We start from the raw sequence: 16,122 nt of genomic DNA, 5'->3' as shown, positions 1-16,122 counted from the left end.
TGAGTCACGGATACCTTTGTCTTTTTTGCTACCGAGAAGTTTACACCATTGATCTCGTTCCCCCCAAATATCATATTGATGGTTAGTTAAGGATGGTCTTCGCCTACCTTCGAGGGCTCTGTGTTATCCCGGATGAGGCCATAATTGTTTTTAGCCCGGTTGCTTAAGAATTCCCTAAGATGGCCACTTTTTAAAAGCATTGCTACCTCCTTGCGCAGATATCGGAAGTCCCCAGTCCGGTGGCCATTAGTCCCATGATATTCGCACCATAAATTAGGATCCCTCTAGCTGGAATCAGACCTTATTGGCCTCGGGACTCGCGCTTCCTTGATGTTTCTCATTGTCGATACCAGCTCCACTACACTGATATTGAAATTACACTCCGGCAACCTAGGATAAGTGGTATCCCGGGAACACGATACCTATTTCTCTTGCAATGACCTGTTATTCTAGCCGTGGTCAGTTCTACTATCGGGAACGAACCTATCCGCTAACTGTAACCATCTGTTACCGCATCCTTCGGCTCTTTTGTAAGGCAAAAACCATCCCTTAGAAGATCGCCAATCCGTATCAAAATCATCTTTTGATTTCTCCCTTTTTTTTCTCGATCCCGACCCATAGTTTATGCTGGGAACCAGAGCTGATCATCTTCTATCCTTATCTTTGATTCATAATGGTTATGGACATCCGCCCATGTAGTTGCTTGGAACTCGAGCAAGCTTTATTTCAGTTTTCGGTAGGCGTCAGAGCTTATCGGTTTCAATCCTTTAGTGAATGCCTCAGCTGCCCATTCATCTAGCACGGCCGGTAACAATATCCTTTATTTCTGGAACTAGATCACGAACTCGCGCAGTAATTCAGACTCTCCTTGCAAAATTCTGAATATATCTGCCTTACGGGACTAGACCTTCTTGGCCCCAGCATGGGCCTTGATGAAAGAATCTACGAGCGTCTCAAAGGAATCTATTGAGTGTTCGGGAAAGAGTGAGTACCATGGTAGGTCCTCTGTCGTTAGGGTTTCTCCGAACTTCTTCAGCAGGACCGACTCCATCTCATTTTGAACCAAGTCGTTTCCTTTCACCGCCGTTATATAGGTGGTGATGTGCTCCTGAGGGTTCGAACTCCCATTATATTTTGGTACGTCTAGCATTTTGAACTGCTTCAAAATTAACTCTGGCGCTGTGCTCGGTTTGAACGGCAACATGGTGTACTTCTTCGAGTCCGGGACCTTCAGCACTGGTCGTGCGCTCGGAATTTGGTCCATTCGAGCGTGGAATGCTTTTGCGTTCTAATCCATCCACTCGTTCATTTACCTCATGAACTGCACAAGCTCAGTTTTGAAGGGATCATTACCGTTGTCGTTACCGGATCTGTTACCGATCCCCCCCAGCTCTGTCAAAGCCGACCTCACCCCTCGGGTGTTGTTATCAACTCTTTGTGTTGTTTGATTTGTGGGAGCGCCGGGAGGAATGGGTCCTCTTCGATTGGCATTGTTGGACGCACCTAACAATGCCTGCTTCAGTTCTGTCATGGCCTGGTCTTTCCTTGAGAGATGGCCCATGATGGCCTTTTGCTGTTCTCTCAGGATCCTTACTGTTTCCGCAACAAGCTCGTCCTCAGCATCATCAGGAGTTGTCTCCCGCACATGTCGGGGATATTGCCCTCCATGTACCGGAGTTGCTACACCCTCTTTGTTGCGGGTGTCACTAATAGAATCCTCATGTTGAGGTAGATTTTCTTGCGCCTCAATATTGTGTGCGATGTTGACATCGTTAGCTGCCATTTTTTACGATTTTTGCTATGAAACAAAGAATCAAACAAGTTAGTAATAGATGCAAGGATCAATTCAATTACGCAGTTGTCTAAGCCCCACGGTGGGCATCAAACTGTTTACCCATAAAATGGTACAGTTGAATTTATAGCATGATTTATAGACAAGCGAATCGATTTGATCCAAAATGAAAAATAAACTAAATAAAAAGTATAAGACTTAGCATTGAAATCGAGATAAATAACAGATAGCCTGATTCCGGGAGCAAGGCTTCCGAAAACAGTGATAAGCACAATAATAGATAGAAAATAAAGTATTATTTTAGCTTGAGAATAATGTGTAGCATAAGTTTTGCCAGAGATTTCGTGTGTTACAATAGTTGTTGAAGCTACTAGTTATAGTTATACCTAGGGAATAAGGTCCTAGGATCTAGCCCCTCTTAAATTACAATAATGGAGGTCATTGATGAATATGTAACGGCATGCCATGAATATCAAAATTCTCTACAACGGCTGTATATTTAATACTGAGGAATATTCTTCATTTAATATCATCTGGTGACAAATATTCGTTTGCTCCTACTGACTATGTTCCCTTCGGGATATACCTGGTGCCAACTGAAGTTGTTGTCCTCGGTCTTGGTTTCCACTCACTTCATCTTTCGTCTGCCTCCGGTTTCACGTGTCACGCTATCATTCGAGCATTTAATATAAACCTATTTTACCCTATACATTTACCAAATAAACGCGATCTTTTATGTTCATTCAAAGAAACATTTTAAAAAAAGAAATGTGCGATTAATTAATAAAAATCTAGTTGAAGAAATGAAGTAATTCCAATGTATTAATACATAACACATTTTATATTTATTGAAGTCTCTAAATCAACTAATTGGTTAGATGGAAGATTTCTCAATTCTTAACAAAAAGTCTTGGGTTCCAACTCTAGGAATAAAGAAATTTCTAGTAGGAAGCGTTTGTCGCAAAATTGTCAAGTCACTGGGTACCAATGATAAAAAGAAATCTCCGACTCCCCGTATAGTAAGTAAAAATATCACAAAAAATGGAGGAACTATTTTGTGGTAGCGAATGAAAATATAGCATAAAGACTCATTCGTTTAAATTATTCATCTATTTGTATGATTCAAACCTAAGGAAAAATGTGTAAAGATAATGAGGCCTAAATAATAACCCCGCCGCAAGAGTTATAGATGATTTAGTAGGAGAAAGATACTACAACTTAATGAGAGTGTACATACATGCGAAGAAATAGGGAAACGACTTCTAAACTTGCAACAACAAAAAGTTCAATAAACACACCACTAGAAAACTTAAAGTTGAAAATTGAAATCTCACAAAACCTAACTTTCCTCTCTTCTTTTTAAGCCCATAATCTCTAAAAAGGAGAAAAAAGACACAAGAAAAATAAGTAACCCAGTAATATTGAAAAACCAAATTAGACAAGCCTACACTTGAACAACCACACCTCAAATCAACCGAAGAATTAGTTCACTGTCAAGTTCCATGCCGAGGTCGGAAAGAAGCTCTGAATCACCACACTCTTTTCCTCTAAATATTAACCTCTGTTTACGAAATCGAATTCCCACCTTTTCGTAAATGGCAGCCTTAACATCTCCAATTGTGCCATCTTGGTCCACTGTTACCTTAAGAACACATCCAGAAATTTATATTAAAGGAACAGAACGCTCTCATTTTGGATCCTGAGGTCATCGAGATACTCGGAATCATCAGGATCAGTTCCACATAATGTTAATTTATATTTATGAAATCGAATCTCCTCATATTTTTTAATGACAACCTTAACATCTCCAATGGTGTCATCAGGCCCTACCATTAGCTCAAGGGCACATCCTGAATCAATATTTCTCACAACTATTTGAAGCTCTTCCTTCTATTGGAATCAAGCTCGTCCTGGTGCATATCAAAGGATTAAAGTGGAATCCTTAATGATTCCAATAGAAGGAAGAGCTTGTGCATCCCTCAAGGGCAATACCCTTTTCTTCCTGAATGTATGCTTTAACTACAGCAATAATGTCATCTCGCTCAACCATTTGTGCAAAGGTTCTTGAATTTGAACTAGATTTACCTGAAGAGCTATTATCTTCAAAGGTATTATTATTCACAACCAAGGACAGATTGTTAACATCTTTGAAGGTGTCATCCTGAACATTAATTCTCATTATTCGCCTTCGTAAACATGGATCTAAAAAAAACATAGTACTAATTAAATCATCTATTTAAATAGTCAATTTACCTTTGAACATTAATTCAAAAATATTAGCTCGACTTTTTGTCACGACCCAAAATCTAACCATGGTAGTGATGGTGCCTATCATGTTACAAGGCAAGCCTACTTCCTAAAATATTTCTACTAAACCGATTATAAGAATTTAATAAAATATTTCAATATTTGAATTTCTCATAAACTAAATCAACTCTAAATATAATTTTAGAAATATGGAAACGAGCCCCAAACATCGGGGTGTCACTAAGTCATGAGCGTCTAAATCTATGAACTAAGAAATGAAACTGTCTAACTGTCAATACAATCCAAAAGAAGAAATGATAAAGGAGTAACAAGGTCCTGCGGATGCTAGCATCTACCTTGCAATCTCCACAGATAGCCGGCCTGAACTCAACGATCACCGCACTCTAACTCCCATGAATCTGCACATAAAGTTCAGGGTGTAGCATGAGTACAACCACCTCAACAAGTAACAAAAATAACTAAGGAACTGAGCAATAGTGACGAGCTAAGTAAAACAGTCCAATTATTTATTTTTTTACAATTGAAAAATAAACAAAAATAAACAGGTAAATTTTATAACTCAGTAAATGCCACAAAGAAGTTTAACAGATAAATGCAGCAACAACAAAAATAAATACAACCTCACAGCAGTATCACTCCATCACTCATCACTCGTACTCAGCACTCAATACTCAAAACAGTCAACACTCTGCGCTCACTGGGGGTGTGTACAGACTCCGGAGGGGCTCCCAAAGCCCAAGCGCTAAGCACGGACAACTCACGTGCCATCATATCAATACCTGGATCTGCACGGTCAACTCACGTGCTACGCGGACAACTCACACGCTATGGTATCAATACCTGGACACGCACGGTCAACTCACATGCTACGCGGACAACTCACGCGCTATGGTATTAATATCCTTACAACCAGGCCCTCGGCCTCACTCAATCAATATGAATACCTGGATCCGCACGGTCAACTCACATGCTACGCGGACAACTCACGCGCTATGGTATCAATACCTAGATTCACACGGTCAACTCACGTGCTACGCGGACAACTCACGTGCTATGGTATTAATATCCTCACAACCAGGCCCTCGGCCTCACTCAATCATGTACCTCACTAGCCTCACCATCACCAACAAATAAGGGAACACAACCCACATCAAGTATCACCGCATATTAGCAAATAATAGAGACTGAGGTAAACATGTACAATAATTTCTAGGACTGAGTACAAATAATGTGAGCATGAATAAAGCCTAAGCATGATCTCTAACATGAAGGCAAACAAGTTCAACAACAAATAAACACATAACCACAGATAATAGCTATTAGGCCTCACAACCTCATGGTACAGACCAAGTCTCAATTCCTCGCGGTGCACACCCACACGCTCGTCACCTAGCATGGGTATCACTTCCAAACAATCATGTGATGTCAAATCTCCGGGTTTATACCCTCAAAGCCAGAGTTAAAACTGTTACTTACCTTAACAGCGTAAAAATCCTACTCCGGGATGCCCTTTTCTCTGTACTCAGTCTCCAAAAGCTTCGAATCTATCTATAATCAGAATAATACTATCAACATAGGCTAAAGAATCGAATTCCAACGGAAAAACTACATAAATAGGCCAAAAATCCGAAATCCGCCAAAACCCGGCCCCCGGGCCCACGTCTTGAAACTAGTCAAAAATGGCACAATAATAATCCTCGTCCTCTCCCGAGTCTAACCATATAAATTTTACCAAATTCCGACATCAACTCGACCCTCAAATCTTGAATTAAAATCTTTGAAGATTTCTACCATTTTCAAACCAGCCTATACCCATTTGAACTCAATAATCTTTCCATAAACCTTATTGATATGTATAAATGATACTATTACTTCCAAGAATCATACTCTTAATCACCCATCTTTACCCAAACTCGAAATTAAAGACTAGGGGTTAGAACCTTACCTCTTGGGTGAAGATCTTGTGATATTTCCTTGTTGGATTTCAAAGCTTGAACAAGATCTTGATGAACAAAGCACTTGAGCTTCTTCCTCTCTCTACAACACTCTCCCTTCTCTCTTAAAATGTCAGATTTTTGCTCCAAAATTAGTCCCAAAGCCTATTTATCAAAATGGGGTCGGGTTATGAAAATAAAAAAATTAACCCTCTGAAAGCAGGTCTGCGGTCGCATAATGGACCGCAAAATGGGTATGCGGGCTGCAAAGCTGATCGCAAAATTGGCGCCCAAAACTGGGCTCTTCTGGTCCATTCTACGACCTGTTTTGCGATCGCAGAAGCAGTTTTGCGATCGCATAACTGGTCGCAAAATTGCATTGTTTTAGCCTTTGGTACTTTAGTCATAACGTTTTGTAGAATTGTCCAAATGATGAACGGTTTGAAGCGTTAGAAACTAGACTCAAAGATCTTTCATTTGATAGATAATACACTATATAACACTTCGTATCATGAGAGTTATGCTCATTGGAAGTTGAGTCTTATGCGTACTCACTTGAACTTTAGTCTATTATGAAATTTTCTAACTTCCAAACTTCTCGTTAACCATCCGAAATCATCCCGAGCCCCTCGGGACCTCAACCAATATTTTTCACAAGTCATATATCACTACCTGAACTTAGTCGAACCTTCGGAACAACCAAAACAACACTAAAACACCAATTCAATCTCAGATTCAAGCCTAAGAACTTCTAAACTTCAAATATTTGCCAACGACGCCGAAACCTATCAAACCACGTCCGAATGATCTAAAATTTTGCACACACGTCACAAATGACACTACGAACCTACTCTAACTTTTAGAATTCCATTCGAACCCCGATATCAAATTTTTCCAATACCGGCCGAAATCGCCAAATTTCCAATTTCGCCAATTCAAGCCAAATTCTACCACGGACCTCCAAATCACATTCCGGACGCACTCCTAAGTCCAAAATCACCTAACGGAGCTAACGGAACCATCAGAATTCAAATCCAAGATCGTTTACATATAGATCCATATCCGGTCCACTTTTCTAACTTAAATTTTTCAATTATGAGACTGAGTGTCTTATTTCACTCCAAAACTACTCTGAACCCAAACCTACCAACTCGATACAACTCAACATAGTTGAACAATACATAAATAAGCAGAAATGAGGAAAATGGGGCTACAACTCTCGGAACGACTGGCCGGGTCGCTACACTTTTATTAACTTAACTAATCTAATTAATGAAAATTTTGTTTAACAAAAGGGAAAAGGAAAAGATAGGAAAATTCAAGAATGTGAGAATTTACCAAGACATGTTGACTTTAGTGGTAAATACTCCCTCCGTTCACTTTTACTTGTCCACTTTGAACTTTACACGTCCCTTAAGAAACAATAAATAAAGTGCATAATTTACCATGATACCCATATTAATTGGTGTATAGTTTTAATGGATTTGAAAAATGATTTGGATTGAGTAATTAATTCTATAGGCAACACAGAAAAAATAAATTATTTTTCTCTTGATATGCGAAAAGTGATAAATAAAAATAAAAATTTATTTTTGGAATACTTAACAAGTAAAAGTGAACTGAGAGAGTAGTACTAAACTTTAACCGTAAACATTATAGTGTACATTTTCCTGCGGTCGCTGTTAGGCCTATATTGTTTTCTGGAGCCATTACCAACTTTACTTTGCTTCCGTCTCCCCCTCCTACATGAAATGGCCCAGGGCGGATCCGCGGTATAAATCGTGGTTTACGTTAACCCGTGGTCCTCCGACGATATCAAATATATTATGTACATAATTTGCGAAAAATGACTTATTATTACTTGATGGCACCCATGGTCAAAAGTGACAAAGTGGTTCATTGGTTTTGGCCCCTTATTTCGTGCTAACTTAAGGTCATTAGATCGAATCCCTTCAAAATTACTGCTTTAATTTTTTATTCTTAAGCCTTTCTTTGCCTTTTTTTGATAGAAACGCGTCCTTTTATTTTAGTTTTCCTGAAGTATCAATGGTGTACCCATATTCTCAAAATCCTGGATCCGCCTCTGGAAATGTCTAAAACCTTATTTATGGAGGCTAAAGAATTTTTATGGGGAAAAGGAAGCTCAACTAACTACTCATAATAGTAGTAGTAGTAATAATTAAGGCGAGTCAAATTAAAATCCCAAAGTTGGTTTGAATTTTACTTTCATTTCTCCTTATTGACAGCCGGATGCTAAAGTACTTTTCGGGAAATATAAATCCATTCCAACCCCAAAATAGTTATGGAGGCAATTGATAAAGATTAATGAATCTCCTCGTAAAGTGACTCGGGTTTTAATTATGGAGCCAATTTCTATCCTCGCTAATTATGATTGTCCATTTAATTCTTCTCAGCATGCTTTATGAATACATATAATTATCAGTACAAACGAATTTAGCCCTCGTTTGTCCATAGATTTTGACTCTTTTTTTTCAAGAAAAAAATATTGATATGATCAGTTTTTGAAAAAAAAAAATTGATTTTTTTTTTCAAGTTCCCAAAAACTGATTTAGATTAGTTTTTGGGTGAAATTTTTTCTTGTACTCACAAAACTTCGAGTTTTTTCAAATAAAATGCATGTCCAAACACAACTTCAACATCTAAAAATTATTTTTCAATAAAACTTCAAAAATTCTTGTTTACCCGAAAAACGGATAGAGTTGAATTTATACGTAGTTCTAAGGATAGGTGGTATAACTTGGCACAAATTGGAAAAATAAGTAGAAATATATCGAATATTGATTGTAAAAAGGAATGAAATACAAACCCAAATTGAGTAGAGAATGGTCTATAAATGAACAAGATGTACCAATGTAAAAAGGCCCAAAGAAGGATAATGTTTACTATATGTGTGTAAATCTCAATAATCTCTGAAATGTGAGAGTGTATTGATATCTGAATGTTCAATGTGTGATTTCACTTTACAAAAATGATAGCCACTCTTAATATAGTGAAGGAATCCTACTTTGGATATTAACAAATACACAGTGGGAATCCCATGATAAATTAGTTAAATAGTTTTTCCTTAATTCCTGTCGATATTCTCTGCCTTAGTGCGGCTACAATAGTTTTTTGTCTCTTGGCTCGATCTTGGTCGGTCTCGGTATTGGTAGATCTCTAGATCTCTAGCTCGATATTGACACGAGCTCGATACTGACTCGAGCTCGATATCGACTCGAGCTCGGTATTGATCGGTCTCTGACTGTTGGGCTAGAAAACACCACTTCACATCATAGCTCGATATTTGACTCGAGCTCGATATTGCTTCTAGCTCGGTATTGATCGGTCTGGATCTCGATAACTCGGCTACACATCATATCTCGATATTATAATGACGACCCTCGGTCCATTATGTTTCTAATTTGACTAATTATACGAAAGGCAAACTCAGCTTTGACCGTATACAGATAGTCCCCTTGTTTCTCGGAAAGGATGTGGCGAGAAACAATATGATTTTTCAACTTTTGACTAGATACACACTGACGTCTGCATCGAGCACGATTATGACGTATGCGCCAAATGTTCCATCAGTTCAGTTACCAAGGCATTAAATGTGCTTCAGACGATGGTCGGCCACTGCTAATTTTGAACCGTCATTGCCAAATCTATAAATAGCCCCCCTTCTTCATTATTTTAAACCTTTTACTTTCTCTTCCCATTCCAATCTTCACAGTTCTTCGTCTTTTCAAAAGTTCTCTATTCCCAACTTTAAGAATTTCTTTGTTTGTTCTTTGCCAAACACCAAAATATTTCAATTTCCCATCTTCTTTGTTCTTGAAAATTTAGATGGCTAAGATATCTAAAACCGTTCCTCAAAAAGAGGTTGCTTCCTCATCTCGGTCGGCCGGTGAGAAACTGGTGGTGGAGTCACGCCTCGAAGAACTCGTTCCCGGGGGATGTGTTATCGATTTTGACTTTTAGGTCGAGAAACCCTCATCAGCTATTGGTCAGTGTGAGACGGTATCGAGATATATATGCTCGATACCCCAAAGCCTTATTGATTTATTGAAGAAAGATTGTGGTTGGAAAAACAAAGAGGTTGTGATACCGGCACCGGAGGAAGCGATCACTACCCACGTGGAAGGGTACTTGAGTGTTTACACTTATCCTTTCATGCTGGGTCCCCTCGATCCGATCATCATCTACTTCTGCAAAAAGTACCAAGTATCCCTTGGCCAAATTCATCCTTCTTTATGGAGGATTGTAATACTGCTCTGTTTCTTTGTGAGCAAAATTGACAGGCTTCCCTTCACCCTCGACCACCTCGTAAGATTATATAGCTCTCGTCTTTACCGAGGTGGGCTAATAAAGCTCCAGCACCGGGCCACGAAGGCATTCACCTCGAACATAGATAAAGACAAAGATATGGGGTTGGATGAGCCGATTTATTCGAGTGAAGACCTCGGACTTAATACCGGCTGAGAGTATGCCATTTCCCGAGAAATGGAATATGAACCGTAAGTGTGATTCCGTTTTTAGCTTTTGTTATTTTTACTTCTTCATCTTTACTTAACAGTCGTTGCTTGGATGCTTTTGTTGACACAGCCGTTGCTTGGATGCTGGGAGCGGTTCCCCATCTCGAGAACTAGGTCAGGAGACTAGTTTCGACGTTGACATATATCGGGCGCGCATGGCACGATTTGTCAAAGGGCCGGTGGGAAGCTCGTACTCATAGTAAACCTTCTTCTTGGCCCACTGATTTGCTTATTGTTCTAGTATTTTTTCAAGCATAAGTTTTACTTACTTTTCTTTCTTTGTAGGTCTCGAAAAAGATGCAGTTATGAGACCCCAATCAGGTGATGAAGAAGTTTTACTGCCTACCTCAAAACCGGAGAAGGCAGTTAAGAGAAAAATGGTCTCGGACTCCGAGGGCCAAAAACCCAAAAAGAGAGCGGCTCGTAAACCCAAGGCAAACCTAATCCCTTTGACCATGGAGTATGTCCTGAGTCTAAGGGATGGAGAAGATGAAGAAAGTGATTACGGGTTGTTGGCCCGTGCCCGGGCTAGTACCGATACACAGAATACTTCGGTATCGGTGGGAGTTAATATTGCTCCGACCAGGCTTGATGAGGTCAAGGAGGGGACTTCGACCCAAGTTCTCGAGCCGAGGGAGACCGAGGGTATTTTACCTCAGGGTAAAGAGAACGTTGAAGAGGCGGTGAATGCCGGTGCACAAACCGAGCTTGGGGCTCCTGAAAACGGAGGCGGTGCCCCAAAAGACCTACTCGGGGCGATAGAGATCGGGGATTCCCCCTCTTTCCCTTCTTTCTCCTAATCGATGATACGTGACGCTCAAGCTGTGGAAACTTGTCATGGGGAAAGTGCCCATTGAGGGGAGGATCCTTTCCATGGTCATTTTATCGGTGTAGAAGATATCACCGGTCCGAGTGACTCAGAGGCTCCGAAGAAGAGCTCGAACGAGGTGGGAGTGCCTTGCCTTTTTAACGAAGTCCAACAAGCCCTGAACCGGGTAAGTTCATATTTTCTTTGCCAATTATCATAATTGTGTTTTCCTTTCCTTGCATAATCCCTTCTTATTTCAGTAGGCTTCTTTGCTTTATCATGAGGCGTTTCTCCAATCCTGAGGGGAGCTGAGCCGGTACGAGGTCGAAGTTTGAAGGCTTACTGAGGAGAGATATGCCTTAAAGCCTCTCAGTGAGCAGAGAGAAGGAAAAGTAAAAGGACTTCGGGTCGAGCTAGAAGTATCTCAGAAAGAACAAACTGAGTTGTCCGAGCAGGTACAAAGAATCTTCAATTTTATGATATTGACTCGGAATTGATGGCTAATAATTCGGTCCCGTAGGTCGAGCAAAAGTTCGATGTGATTAGGCAGCTTCATATTGAAGTGGACGTAGTAAAATCGGAGGCCGAGGAGTGGAAGAAGAACATGGATCGCCTCGCCTCCAAGAAGGAGACTGCCCGAACACAAATGGCTTTGACTGAGGCCCAGCTCCGAAGCTTAAAAGAGAAAGCCTTGGTGCAAGCCAAGAAAATCAAGGAGTTCCAGTCTTAGTTGAGCTCAGCAAATTCTGATCGAGAGAGATTGTCCACAGAACTTGCAGCGGTAAAAATGGAGGTCAAAAAAATCATGGTCAATGCTGATGCAATGGTGGTCGTTTATCGATATGATACCGAAGTTGCTCAAGTTCGAGCAAAGGAGGTTGCTGAGGCTGCTCAGGCTCGGGCAAACTGGGTGGCCGAGCATGCTAAATGACATTCTCGAAGGGAGACTCTCGAAGAGATTCATGCTCGTGGCTTCGATCTAACAGCCGAGATTGAAAAAGTTAAGGAGCTTGAAGCCGAAGCCAGAATGTTGGCCTTTCCCGATGATGATGATACCAGGAGTGCGATTGGATACGAAATAAGAGTAGCCTTTAGGCTTAATGGTCGAGTGAGTATTTTCCCGAACTCGAAGTAAGTGTAGCCCTTAGGCTTTATGATCGAGTGAGCATTTGCTCGAACTCGAAATGAAAACAACCCTTAGGCTTTTATGGTCGAGTGAGTGTTTGCTCGAACTCGAAGTAAGAGTAGCCCTTAGGCTTAATAGTCGAGTGAGTGTTTTCTCAAACTCGAAATAAGAGTATCCCTTAGGCTTAATGGTCGAGTGAGTGTTTGCTCGAACTCGAAGTAAGTGTATCCCTTAGGGTTTATGATCGAGTGAGTGTTTGCTCGAACTCGAAATAAAAACAGCCCTTAGGCTTTTATGGTCGAGTGAGTGTTTGCTCGAACTCAAAGTAAGAGTAGCCCTTAGGCTTAATGGTCGAGTGAATGTTTGCTCGAATTCGAAATGAAAATAGCCCTTAGGCTTTTATGGTCGAGTGAGTGTTTGCTCGAACTCGAAGTAAGAGTAGCCCTTAGGCTCAATGGTCGAGTGAGTGTTTGCTCGAACTCAAAATAAGAGTAGCCCTTAGGCTTGTTTGATTGAACTCAAAATAAGAGTATCCCTTAGGCTTAATGGTCGAGTGAGTGTTTGCTCGAACTCGAAATAAGAGTATCCCTTAGGCTATATGGAGCTCGATCTCATTGATTTTTCGGTTGGCAGTCCCCAATCTTTGGGGTAATTATTCAAACTTCGATCATGGTCGGCCCTTAAGCATGTTTACATAATAGATCGGGAACATGAAATAGAAGAATTTTTTTAAGATATGAGATATTGGTAAAGAAGAAATTTCTCTTTATAAGTCATTATACATGTGTTCATGTTTTGTGCCAAGGCTCGAGCAAACAACGCGGGCATGGTTCGTTTGACCATTTGGCCTTTATAAATTTTTCCCATTGAGACCCTGTTGCCATGAAGTAACGTTCTTTCATCGAATTTGATATATTCGAGGGCAATGCCCCACAATATTCGAGGTTGATTGTAAATAGGCCTCAGATACTGTTGAATTTTTCTAAGTTAGCATGATCAATTGTTGCCTCATTAAAAACATTGCCGAAAAACCGATTTGGGCCAAAACCGGTCTAAGGAAAAAAGAGTGCAACGCGTGCTTTCAGACCTAAAGGCTTCGAGTTGAATAATCCATCCTTGTTTTTGGTCGAACACCTGCAAGGGTTAATTTTGAAATACAAATGAACATGGGAGGGTCGTACCTTAGCAGTAGTATCGTTTTTGGTGAGACACATTCTAATTGCTCGATAGTTGTTTGCCGGTTATCATGCCGAGCTTGTAGGATCCTTTTCCGACGATTTCGAGAACCTGATATGGTCCTTCCTAGTTCGGACCTAGATTTCCTTCATTCAGATTTCGGGTGTTGAGGGTGAAACCAAGTGTCCGATTTTAAAATGTCGAAGATTGGTTCTTCGATTGTAGTATCTTTCAATCCGCTATTTTTGGGCGGCCAATCGGACGAGAGCGGCCTCTCATTTTTCATCCAATAATTCTAGGCTCGTGTTCATGGTTTCGTTATTCGACTCCTTTGTTACATATCGAAACATGATGCTAGGTTCTTCGATCTCCACTGGGATCAGAGCTTCATCGCCATAGACCAACAAGAATGGCATTGCTCCGGTACTGGATTTCGATGCTGTGCGATATGCCTATAGGACCTCGGGTAGTATTTCTCTCCATTTTCCTTTGGCTTCGATCAATCTCTTCTTAAGATTTTGGATGATGATTTTGTTGTTCAATTCGGCTTGTCCGTTCCCGCTGGGATAATACGGTGTTAATAGGATCCTTTTGATCTTGTAATCCTCGAGAAATTTAGTTACTTTGCTGCCAATGAATTGTTTTCCATTATCACATACAATCTCGGCTGGCACCCCGAATCGACATATGATGTGGTCCCAAATGAAGTCTATCACTTCTTTTTCTCTGACTTTCTCGAAAGTATGTGCTTCAACCCATTTAGAGAAATAATTAGTCATAAATAAAATAAACTGAGCTTTACCTGGGGTCGATGGAAGTGGGACGACGATGTCCATCCCCCATTTCATGAAAGGCCATGGAGATAGGACCGAGCGGAGTAGCTCCCCGGGTTGATGAATCATGGGGGCATGTCTTTGGCATTTGTTGCATTTTTGAATGAACTCCTTCGCATCTTTGCCCATATTTGTCCAATAATACCCTGCTCGGATCGCTTTGTGGACCAACAAATCGGCACCGAAATGGTTTCAACAAGTGCCCTCGTGAATTTCCCGTAGTATGTAATCGGTATCTCCTGGTCCCAAACATATTGCCAACGGTCCATCGAACGTCCTTCTAAACAGCGTTCCGTCTTCGGATAGGGTGAACCGTGCTACCTTTGTGTGCAAAGCTCTCGATTTCTTTGGATCTGATGGAAGCTTCCCGTTCTTGAAGTACTCTATATATTTGTTTCTCCAATCGCAGGTTAGACTTGTGGAATTTATCTCAGCGTGACCTTCTTTGATCACCGATTTTATGAGTTGTACGACAGTCCTCGAGTTGAGTTCGTCATCTTCGTCTGATGAACCTAAGATTGGAATAGCGTCGGCCTTGCTGTTCTGTTCTCGGGGTACATGTTGCAAAGTCCATTCTTTAAACTGTTATCCAAGCACCTCTGCATTTGATTTTCTCAAACTTCGAAATTCCTGTTAACTTGGTTTACCACGAGGAGGGAATCACACTTAGCTTCTATGATCTCCGCTCCTAAGCTTCTAGCTAGTTCGAGACCTGCAACCATGGCCTCATTGTTAGTCAATTTTTTTAGTTCTGATAGACTGTCTAACTATATTACCTGTGTGTTATTTTAGTACAATGCCTAATCCGGACCCCTTCGCGTTCGAGGCACCGTCCGTGAAAAGGTTCCATACTCCCGAAGAGGTACCCGATTTTATAAGTAGCTCTTTTTTAATCTCGGGTACGAGGGCCGGTGAAAAATCAGCCACAAAGTCTGTCAAGATTTGATAGCGGTTCGGGGTCGATACTCGATATCGTACCCACTGATTTCCATGGCCAATTTGGCCAATCGATCCAAAAGCTCGAATTTGCACAAAATATTTCGAAGAGGATAAGTTGTTACAACATGTATCAGATGACATTGGAAATATGGTTTTACCTTCATAGAGGCGCTTATTAAAGCAAGCGTTAATTTTTCTAAGTGTGGCTATCAAGTTTCGGCCTCGCCTAAGGACCCACTGACATAATAAACAGGGAATTGCATACCTGGTTCTTCTCGAACCAGAACTCCACTTACCGCTATCTCCGAGACAGCTAAGTACAGGTAAAGTTGGTCGTCCACTTTCGGGGTATGAAGCAGTGGAGGGCTCGATAAATACCGCTTCAGTTCTTCAAAAGCCTGCTGGCATTCCGGAGTCCATGGAAAGTTGTTTTTCTTCTTAAGCAGTGAGAAAAATCGGTGGCTCCTATCTGATGATCTCGAAATGAATCGTCCCAGGGCGGCTATCCTCCTTGTTAACCTTTGCACGACCTTTACATTATCTACTACCGCGATATCCTCGATAGCTTTGATTTTATCGTGGTTGATCTCGATTCCTTGATTGGACACCATGAAACCAAGAAACTTGCCTGAACCAACTCTGAATGCACATTTTTAGGGGTTGAGCTTCATATTGTACTTCTTTAGTACGTCAAAAGTTTCCTGCAAATGC

General features: G+C 40.8%; 1 protein-coding gene across 1 annotated transcript; it reads right to left on the bottom strand.

Annotated features, from left to right (window-relative positions):
• Nucleotides 1-3,257: 3,257 nt before the first annotated feature.
• Nucleotides 3,258-3,971, bottom strand: LOC104102776 (polyubiquitin 9-like). Its single transcript, XM_070186793.1, has 3 exons — nucleotides 3,785-3,971; nucleotides 3,590-3,642; nucleotides 3,258-3,434 (listed from the first exon to the last, which is right to left on the bottom strand). The coding sequence occupies exons 1-3, from the start codon at nucleotides 3,969-3,971 to the stop codon at nucleotides 3,258-3,260; spliced, it is 417 nt and encodes a 138-aa protein (XP_070042894.1).
• Between the last annotated feature and the right edge of the window lie 12,151 nt (nucleotides 3,972-16,122).

Source organism: Nicotiana tomentosiformis, chromosome 10 (genome assembly GCF_000390325.3).
Source record: "Nicotiana tomentosiformis chromosome 10, ASM39032v3, whole genome shotgun sequence".
In the NCBI taxonomy this organism is placed as follows: Eukaryota; Viridiplantae; Streptophyta; class Magnoliopsida; order Solanales; family Solanaceae; genus Nicotiana; species Nicotiana tomentosiformis.
The sequence above is the reverse complement of the archived record's forward strand: the minus strand, read 5'-3'. Positions and strand labels throughout refer to the sequence as shown.